Source organism: Chelon labrosus, assembly GCF_963514085.1.
Source record: "Chelon labrosus genome assembly, chromosome: 20".
Taxonomy (NCBI): Eukaryota; Metazoa; Chordata; class Actinopteri; order Mugiliformes; family Mugilidae; genus Chelon; species Chelon labrosus.
The window spans coordinates 455,787-466,394 of NC_140353.1; the positions used below are offsets into that span (position 1 = coordinate 455,787).

Below are 10,608 nucleotides of genomic sequence, written 5' to 3' on the forward strand. Positions count from 1 at the left end.
ATAAATAAAATAAATAAAAGCACGGATCATTCTCAGTCAGGATTCATCCAGGAACCAGAGCTGAACCCAAGACAACTGGACTTGTTTAGTTTCTAGAAGACGTTTCACCATGATTCAGTTGTCCACAAGCCTCCAGCTGAAGGACAGAGGACGCTCTTTAGAGGACAACAACGTCCACATTTAATCCAGAGAAGACAGAATGTTTGAAAGATGAACTGAGATATAATCTGACATCAGTCTGAACATCTGTCCACGACAAGGTTCTCTGGACATTAACGGATCATCAGAGAACCTCTGACTGGAGACAGAACCAGGACAGGTTCCTCCAGGTTCCTCCAGGTTCCTCCAGGTTCCTCCAGGTCCAGGTCCAGGTGAGTATCAGGTCTTTACCAGACTCCAGTCATGTGACCTCCAGGTGATAAGACCCTAAACTCTCCACCAGACACTTAGAGCTCAACGTCTTCCAGTCCAGATCACTTTGTTTCATCTTTTTCTTTGTTTTTAAAAAATCTGAATCGGGTCAGAAACTCCTGATGCACCTGAACGCACCACGACAGAGAGTGTGTGTTATATCGCTGCCGGAACACAGTGTGTGTGTGTGTGTGTGATTGTGTGGTCCTGAGGGATAACAGCAGGTTGACTGTCCTGATTCTGTCTGCTGTACTTTACCTGGTCACAGCTCACTAACACACACACACACACACACACGCACGCGCACACACACACACACACACACACACACACACACACACACACTCTGCAGAGGTGAATGCATATTATGTCAGAGGGTTGGTGGTCATGTGATCCTCCTGTTCAGTCCTAATGCTATAAGGCGGTCCTGCATGTCTCCCTGAAGCCTCCAGTCCAATTCATTTCATTTCATTACACAGAGAGAGAGAGTTAGACTGTATGGAGGGCGAGCGAGGCCGGGTTCAGTGGTGGTTTTCATTAGAGCCTCCGGTTAGAGCGCCGATCCAATTTAGACCTGAGGCCGGCCGAGTGGAGAGCTGGGTGTTTTTATTGGTATTTAATCAGCTCAATTGGGACGTTTTATTAGCGCGCCGCTTTGTTTCAGAGGACAGACGAGAGCCGGGGGTTATTAGAGGCTCTCTGAGAGACGAGGAGGACGAGGAGGAGGAGGAGGAGGAGGAGGAGGAGGAGGAGGAGGACGTCCAGCATGGGCTCCAGAGGACGGTGAAATACTGACTCAGTGAGGAGGAGCTGAGCGGTAAAATGTCCAGAGTCGGTCTGGGGTTTGATGTTCATCCTCAGAAAGAAGGCGGAGCCAAAACACATTGTTAAGAAGGAGCCATCATGATGATCAGATCAGATGTTAAAGAACGGCTGGAGGAGATCCACACGATGGAGCCTGGGGTAGTGGTTTATCAACCCACCCATCCACCCAGACCTCCTCTCTGCCACACCCCCACATTAACACATGTCCTTAGAGTCCAGGTGTGAACACTGATCTGGTCTCTAGAGTCCAGGTTAAACAGGTCCAGGTGTGAACACTGATCTGGTGTCAGTCCACATGTGGAGGTGGTCTGGGTCACATTAAAGACCACCTACTCAACAGAGAGTCTTTCCATCCAGCTGTTCATGGTTCTGATCCAGACTCTACTACTTTGACAGGAGTCCAACAGCTTCTGTGTTTTGTTGGCCCATCCATCCGCCCCGACCTCCTCTCTGCTCCTTCACACATTAACATTAACAGTGATGGACAGAAGCAGCTGTTAAAGCCTGATGTGAGTATGAGCTGAGTGTGTGTGAGAGAGAGAGAGAGAGAGAGAGAGGGGGAGGAGACAGAGGGAGGAGAGGGAGTGCCTCTGAAAACCACTTTATTCTGGAGTCTGATCACACACGGAGCTCCAGAGAGGAGGAGAGAGGAGAGAGGAGAGACTCCAGTCACCGTGACACAAGACAAACACAGCCCACCCGTGTCCACCTCCACCTCCACGGCACGAGGACAACACTCCTCCACGGCGTCTCATGGAGAGGGAGGAACGGGGGGAGGTAGGGGGGAGGTAGGGAGGTAGTTGATCAGGTCTGAATCTTCTGTTTCTACTTGATGAAAGTTTGAAGGAAATGATTCAGTTGAAGAAATAAAAACATTAAAAACAAGAGTCTGACAATCAAAGAGACAGAGGACACCCCCCCCCCCCCCCCCCGTGGACCAGAGACACACACGCGCACCGCCGCGCGCACACACGCAGCCACTCACCGGCATACCGACACACACACCTCCTCCTCCTCCTCCTCCTCCTCCTCTCCGCTGCTGTATCTCTCCAGTGTCATCTCTGAGCCTCCTCACTGACTGACTGGCTGCTCTGCTCCCCCCACACCCACCGACACACCGGCACACTCCAGGCGGAGCAGAGGGGAGAGGACGGCGGAGGACGGCGGAGGACGGCATGCCTTTGGTCGGAGGGTGAACCGGCGGCGGAGAGTCCGGAGCTCGTGCCCCGACACACGAGAGCTGAGCCGCGGTCCATCGATCTGTAGAGCGGGAGGACAGGAGGACAGAGGAGGACAGAGGAGGAGAGACACGGGGACCATGATCCGGAGCAGCGCGGGGGTTATCTGTGAAGGATAGATCCGAGAGGAGGAGAAAGGAGGAGAAAGGAGGAGAGAGCTGTGTGACACCTCCTCCCCGGGATCAGATCACTGCTCCGTCGATGTGTCGCTGCGCACCGGGACCATGAACCGGAGAGTTCCGTCCGAGGGTTAGACAAGAAAAGAAGAAGCAAAGAAAGAAAAAGAAGCTTTGTCTTTCACCGCTCACTCAGTACTACCCCTGACCCGGGTCGTCCCAGGAACTGGTCCGTGTGGGGAGGCAGCACCGGAGCAGGTGCTTCGTTAGAACCAGACGCGGGAGCGCAGCGGAGGAGCCGGGACCATGATCAGGATCTTCCCGGATTTCAGCGTCCAGGTGACGGCCTCGGCGGCCGGAGGAGCCGGGGCTGGAGGCGGAGGAGGCGGCGGAGGAGGCGGCGGGATGGTGACCGGACCCCCGGTGGGTCGGGTACCCGGAGCCACCAACGGGACCCCGCAGAGCGTGCAGGGCATCGCAGCCTACCAGCAGAGGTATGAGGGGGGAGCAGGGCGACCTGTAGAGCTCTGACTCCGACCCCGTTTAGAAAGAGTCTAATCTGTTAGAGGAGCATCACAGGTGTCCAGGGGACATGTCCGTGTCCAGGGGACATGTCTGTGTCCAGTTGGCGTCTCTAACTCAGTGGACATCTTTTTAGAGGCATCAGCCTGAACCCCAGAACACACAGAATACAGCTACACCCAGCTACACCCAGCTACACCCGGTCCCGCTGCAGGTCTGGACCGGGACGGTTTTACTGGTCACATAAATGTCCCAGATATTTGTCCTGTCCTCTGTCATTTGATTTATTTTTTCTTTTCTAATTTTGGAGGAAAATATTGTGACTTTAAAGACGAAAGAAGATTTAAAGTCAGTGTTCAGTTTGATTTGGGATCATTTTTAAAAAGACAAATACGGGGAGAGACGGGGGAGAGACGGGGGAGACGGAGGGCTTTCAGTGAGTCTGAGGCAGAAATAGAGAATTGAAATAATTCACTAGTAAACCCAGTTTGATGTTTTATTATCTAATTGTACAGAAACATCTTTATCAGAGACGGACGGAGGCGTTGAGGTGTTGAGTGTTTTCCAGCCGCGGCTCCTCTGGTCCGGTCTTCATCCGTCCCCTTTATTTCCTTATTTCCATCCTCTCTGAGGTAAATAACTGCCCCCCCTCCCTCCTGTCCGGCCACTCAGTGGGGTTGTTTTTTTCTAATCATCTGGAGCCGTGGGGGGCAGTGGGGGGGCAGTGGGGGGGCTCTCTCTTTTTGCCGTAGTGAGTGTAAAGTGTAAAAGCTGTTGGGAGCGAACGGGACATAAATCAGAGCCGGGGCCTCTCGGAGCACTGAGAGCGTCTCGGCCTCTAAAGCAACAAATAGGAGGTGAATAAGGGCCCTATTGTTATTTAAAGGAGCCTTCTGGGCACACACAGGCCCCCAGAGCCCCCCCCCACCACCACACACACACACACACACACACACACACACAGGGAGGATTTCAGGGACGGGACGTCTGTGACACATTCTCGGATCATTTCTTCTGGAATTTAACCACGTCATTCTCCGGCTGCTGGGGACCCGGTGGAGCTCCTCAGAGGCCCCCAGAGGCCCCCGGACCAGCGCTGAGGGACCGGCCGGCCCGACCCTCGGTGAGCCTGGAAAGGTTAACTTCACCCAGGATGGATTTCTTATTATTTGTGGAGCAGAGGCTGGTCCCGGCCCCCTCCCTGCCCCCCTCCCTGCCTCCATACATAACGTTTCCCCCAACAAACAGCTGGGAGCTAATATGTTTATACATTACGCTCCATTATCCACGTCGCCTCCGTTTGACTGCTCTCATTAAGCAGAGCCAGGACGCCGCTCCGCTCTGAAATCTAAAAGTCAGAGGAGAGCGGCCGTCGCCTCGGCTCACGCTCGGCTCACGCTCGGCTCACGCTCGGCTCACGCTCGGCTCACGCTCGGCTCACGCTCGGCTCCAGACTCTGGGACGTTCTGGAGTTTTAAAGACGAGCGTCCAGAGCGGGACAAGGAGCTGACGGGGTCAAAGCTGTGACCTTTGGCGTTTCGCGGCCTCAGCCTAAAACGGCGGCGGCTCCGTTGGGCTCAGACGACCAGAGAAAGGAGTGTGAGCTCCACGTGTTGATCATGGGACGCTGGGCGGCCGGGGGTCACGCTCCGTCTCCCCAGGCTTTATGTCCCACCACAGCAGCAGCAGAGTCTGTTTGTGAGGAGAATACCCAGCATGCCTTTGACCTTGACAGGTCATTGGTGGAGACGGAGGGAGGCGTCTCAGCGTCCAGGGCCGCAGCCCCGGGGTTAATCACACGGCGCGGTCGTTAGCTTAGCATCAATTATACATCAAATAAATAAGAGAGGAATTTAAATGAAGGAAATAAAATAATAAGAAGAAACAAAGAAAGAAGGATGAGGAGCAAACATCACAGTCTGCAGGAAAATAGATTCTAGGGTCCAGAAATCTAGACTGAAGTCAAAGTGAGCAGGACGGGGGGCGGAGAGGTTCTAGAGAAATTAGAGAAATTTACTTTTAGGTTTTTGAGACACGAGGAACCGGAGAGAGAGTCAGAGCTCAGATCCTGAGATTTAAAGAGAGACGTTTGGTTTGATGTGTTTATTATGACACGACGAGTCTCTCTCTCTGTGTGTGTGTGTGTGTGTGTGAGAGATTTAGGGGGAAGCCATCCAACACTCCTCCGTCACCATCTCCACCTCGGGCTGTTTTTATGTGATGGTTTAAATTTAGAGAAGAACCCCGCGGTGCAACCTGTGATAGGGAAATAAAAAAAGAAAACACACACACGCACACACACACACTATATATATATATATATATATATATATATATATATATATACATAACACACACACACACACACACACACACCAACTGACTCCAACTGCATCTGAGCGGCGTTGTTGCGCCGGGGCTGGAGAGAACCCGGGGATGTGTGCTGTCCTGTTTGTTTCCTGTCAGCAGCCGGAGGAGGGGAACATGCTCCGGGGACACACACAGACTCTGGCCGCCGAGCGACGCTCCTCCGCGGGGATTTTATCGGGGATCTAGTCGCTGCAGCGGCGGCGAGAATGTGAAGACCTGACGCGCCTGTTTGTCTGTTTTTCTTCCTCGGAGCTCAGGACGCAGATCCGTCCGTAGCCGAACGGAGACACACTGAGGGGACGAGAGGGCAGAGCCAGCGGGATCTGAGAGGCATCCAGCCCGGGCTCCTCCTCGCTCCTCCCGGCTCCGCTCCGCTCGGCATGCCGCCGCTGCCGCTGCTGCAGCCCCGCTCCTGCCTTCGCCTCCTCCGCCCGTTGTCTCCTCTCTCCTGAGCGGCGGCGGCGGCGGCGGAGAGAGACGAGCACGGGACGCACGCACGGCGCGCACGCTCGCAGCCAGCACACATACACGCAGCCACACGTTCACACACACGGACATGGCTTTGTCTTAACACACCGACCATGACGCATTGCTGTCAGGGCGCTGCGCACCGCCGCGGCTCCGCGTCCAAATAAACCTGAGAGGAGAGAGAGGGGGAGGGAGAGAGAGAGAGAGAGAGAGAGAGACGGACAGAAAGTCAGAATAAAATAATTGTTGCAGGAAGATGGCGCCCACCAAGCCGAGCATCCAGCAGGACCCGACGCGCAGAGAACGGTAACGGGGCTTGGACCTTTTATTTTTTTGTTGCTGCACACACTTCTCCTCCCTCACTGCATGTTTACGGCTGCACACATGCGGGGCTGGAGGGAACCGGCTCCCCGGTGGCTCCCCGGTGGCTCCCGGTGGCTCCCCGGCTCCTCCCCGGCTCCTCCGCGGTGCTGTGGGTCTGATTGTTGGGGCTGGAGGCGTCAGGAGGAGCGCTGGTAGCTTCCAGAGGAGCGTGTGGCTGGGTAACAGGTCGGTTGGCTGACTGCCTCTGCTCTCCTCATGTGCCTGTGCACGCACTCGAACATGCGCGTGCACGCTATTGAAGCCATGCAGTGTGTTGACGCTCCGAGGAGGAGGACATGTGTGTGTGTGTGTGTGTGTGTGTGTGAGTCCTCCTGCTACAGTGTGTGTGTGAAGTTTGGAGGAGGAAAAGGAGGAGGAGGAGGAGGAGGAGGCAGGTGCTCTGGTTCACCTGGTGGTGACCTTAGAGGTGTCTCAGTGACTCTGGTTGTTAAGGTGGAGTTAAGGTGGACGTGTGGTGTTGTGGCTGGTGTTGGAGGAGCGTCTCTGTCCGTCCTACCTGTTGAGAGTCAGTGTGTGTGTCCACCTGTTGACTGTGAGATTATTTAAGACCGTGATGAAGACGGTTGGAGCAGATCCACGTCTCCTCTCGATGCTCGGCCTCCACCTGCTGCAGCTTTCCTTTCCTTCGTCTTGTTGCCGTGTCTCAGGTGTGTGTTCATGTTTTCATTTCATTCGCTCTAAACGTCTGAAGCTGCTTCTAACGTCTTCATCAGGTCAGGAACGTGAACGCGTCCTATTTTAGAACTCGTTTCATTTTCAGATCCTTTTTAAAAACACAAACAAAACTTTCCACTAAAACGCTGCAGAATTCCTCTTCAACAGTTTGTCATTGTCGGTTTGTTCTGAGATGAGGAAAGTCCCTGATCCTCTTCATCCTCTTCATCATCTTCATCCTCTTCATCATCTTCATCCTCTTCATCCTCTTTGTGTGACTGTTGTTCAGACTTCATGATGATTTTAATTCCAAACAGAGTTTCTCTGACTTCTCTCTGGTCCAGTTTAATTCTTTAATATTTCTTCAGTGTCTCTTTATTTTAGTTATTTCACAGTTTTATCAAATGACGCAGCATCTGGTGGATTCTGTAGTTTTTACAGATTAAATTCCAGTTTCTGTTTTTAAATTAAATAAATAATATAGATGAGTGTGTGGCTGTGAAGAGCTGCGTCGTAGATTCAGACTGATGTGAACGTCAGGCGCCGTTAACGATAGACGTGGTTTCATGCGTTTAGCTGAGACTCTGATCCAGAGTGAAGAACGTGACGGTGATGAGTTTACTGAGGACGGACGCAGGACAGCGGGGGTTCAGGTCAGAGCCCAGCAGCAGATTAACAGGCGCTTATTAGCATATGTGTTCTGTTAAAGAGCAGGAAGCAGGCGGAGAGGTCAGAGGTCAAACGTACCGAGCTGGAATTACACTGCACTTGGTTGTGTCCTTTAATTCATCCTGAAGAGACGAGGCAGGACGCTGAGACGAGGCAGGACGCCGATACGGCGAGACGAGGCAGGACGCCGAGACGGCGAGACGAGGCAGGACGCCGAGACGGCGAGACGAGGCAGGACGCCGATACGGCGAGACGAGGCGCTGAGACGAGGCAGGACACCGAGACGAGGCAGGACACCGAGACGAGGCAGGACACCGAGACGAGGCAGGACACCGAGACGAGGCAGGACGCTGAGGCGCTGAGACGAGGCAGGACGCCGAGACGAGGCAGGACGCTGAGACGCTGAGACGAGGCAGGACACCGAGACGAGGCAGGACGCCGAGACTCAGCTCGGCCTGGTTCTGCTCTGACTCGCTCCTAAAAATGAACTTTGATGAATTTCCACAAGTTACTTCCTGTTTGAGGCGTTTCCTCCATCCTGACCAATCACTGAGATCACAGACCAACCGTTACCATGGAGACCGGCTCAAATTATGTGGTCAGACCCACGAGTTCACTCCTGAGCATCAACCGGTGGAGGAGGAGGTGATAGGGAGGAAGATGAGGTTAAGGAGGAGGAGACGAAGAGGAAGAAGAATCAGAAGGACAATGAGGAGGAGGAGGAGGAGAGAGAAGGAGGAAGATGAAAGATGGAGGAGGTAATAGAGAGGAGGATGAGAAGAAGAGGAAGAAGAATAAGAAAAGGTAGTAGAAGGAGGAGGAGGAGGAGGAGGAGGACATAAGAACCAATAGACAAAGGAGTAGAATAAGTAGGAGGACCACCAGAAAGAGAGAGAGAAGAAGAAGAAGTGCGTCGAAGACGACCGTTTATGGTCTGACCGTTTTGTCCTTGAACGCACCACGGTGGTTGAGCTGTGCTGCTGCAGCGTTCAAGGACCTCAGGGAAACGAAGGCTTTGTTTAGGCAGCAGCAAAGTGAACAGATCTGTAGGTAATCCATCTATTAATTCATCTCCTCCTCCATCCCTCTCCTCCCTGCTCCCTCCGTTTACTCCCTCCTACGTCCATCCATCCGTTCATCTCTCCATCTGCTCCCCTCCCCCTCCGTCCAGCAGCTCCTCTGCTAAAAGCCGTCAGGCAGCAACAGTGTTTTGGCTGAGCTGCTGTTTGTGGATCTATTTCTGGGGGCATTTCAGCGCCGATAGGCATCTGGAGGAGACCAAATTAATTTCCAGGTAGAGAGAGGGAGGGGAGGAGGGGGGAGACAGACTTCATAGCCGAATGCACAAGTGCTCCCACTATCAGTACAATACAGCAGCTCTGGAGAGAAGAGTGATGGAGGAGGAGGAGGAGAAAAGGAGGTGTCAGATTTGATGAAGAAACAAAGAGAGAGGAACATGGACAGAGGAGGAGGAGGGTGGATGGATGGGTCAACAAAACATTGACTTTAAACACTGAGTCCCTCTCTGGTCCTAAATGTCCTAGAGTTGGTCTCCTGTAGCTTCCTAAAGTCTGTCCTTGTCTTCCTTGTCTTCTCCTTGTCTTCTCCTAGAGTTGGTCTCCTGTAGCTTCCTAAAGTTTGTCCTTGTCTTCCTTGTCTTCTCCTAGAGTTGGTCTCCTGTAGCTTCCTAAAGTCTGTCCTTGTCTTCCTTGTCTTCTCCTAGAGTTGGTCTCCTGTGTCTTCCTAAAGTCTGTCCTTGTCTTCCTTGTCTTCTCCTAGAGTTGGTCTCCTGTGTCTTCCTAAAGTCTGTCCTTGTCTTCCTTGTCTTCTCCTAGAGTTGGTCTCCTGTGTCTTCCTAAAGTCTGTCCTTGTCTTCCTTGTCTTCTCCTAGAGTTGGTCTCCTGTGTCTTCCTAAAGTCTGTCCTTGTCTTCCTTGTCTTCTCCTAGAGTGGACTGGATTCAGTCCAATAAATCTTCAGTCAAAGTTAATGTAGTGTGGAGAGGGTAGCTGGTACCTTGTGTTCTCTACTCCAGAAATGTTCTGGTCATCCAACGCTGCCATAAACTCCCTAACCCTCTCTGGAAGATGTTTCTCCTTGACGCTGTCTCCAGGAAACTTTTCTCTTCTTGTAAACGTTCAGTGTTTGTTGTTGTTGTTTGGGTGCAGCCTTTGACTGAGTGGACTCCATGGATTCTGTTTAGATGATCAACTACTACCATCTCACCACACATCCACATTACACTAGTTACTGACTAACAGAGGACGACCTTCATGGTTACAACCAGGGTTCTGGTTCTGGTTCTGGTTCTTTATCTTTCTTCTTCTTCTCCTTCTCCTTCTCCTTCTCTTCTGCTTCTTATTCTCCCTCTTCGTCTTTATGTTCTTCTTCTTCTTCTTCTACTTCTTCTTCTATCAGCTTTGACGCTAGTCGCCTCTAAACAGAGAAGTTGTGACGCTACAGGGACGTGGTTTTAGTTCATGTCAGACCTAAAATAAATAACTGCTGAAGATCATTCTTGCTGAAGCCTGATACCGACCGACTGGGACATCTGTAACTGTAACCATAATCTATAAAGCGTCCTGTTTCACTCCGATGCTAATGAACGTTAGCCTAGCATCTGTGCAGCGCTCCAGGAAATGATGGTCGAGGTGTTTGAGGAGCCGAATGAAACGATGGACGAGAGGCGGAGGGGAAGGGAAGGCAGGATGAATCTGAAGGGAGAGCAGGAGAGGTGTGAGTGATGGAGGAATCACTCATCGACCCTGATTGGCTCTCACCAGCGGACGACGGTAGAATGAATCAAACTCATCCGCCGCTGGATAAGAGCCTCTTAAAGCCCGGCAGGAGAGCTTGGTTAGCTGCACCAGAGGAGGCAGGCGGGTGGGAACACCTGCCTGATTGCCCTGAGCCCTGAGTGTGTGTGTGTGTGTGTGGTGTGTGTGTGTGTGT

At 52.5% G+C, this 10,608-nt stretch overlaps 1 protein-coding gene across 1 annotated transcript in view; it reads left to right on the plus strand.

The window, feature by feature from the left end:
• Nucleotides 1-2,896: 2,896 nt before the first annotated feature.
• The window catches only part of npas3 (neuronal PAS domain protein 3), a gene marked incomplete at both ends in the record, with an annotated part of 113,286 nt that continues 105,574 nt past the window's right edge, over nt 2,897-10,608 (plus strand). The window contains one exon of the mRNA XM_084568479.1: nt 2,897-3,084. Within this exon, the coding sequence (XP_084424605.1) occupies nt 2,897-3,084 (188 nt within the window). The remainder of the gene's footprint in view (nt 3,085-10,608) is intronic.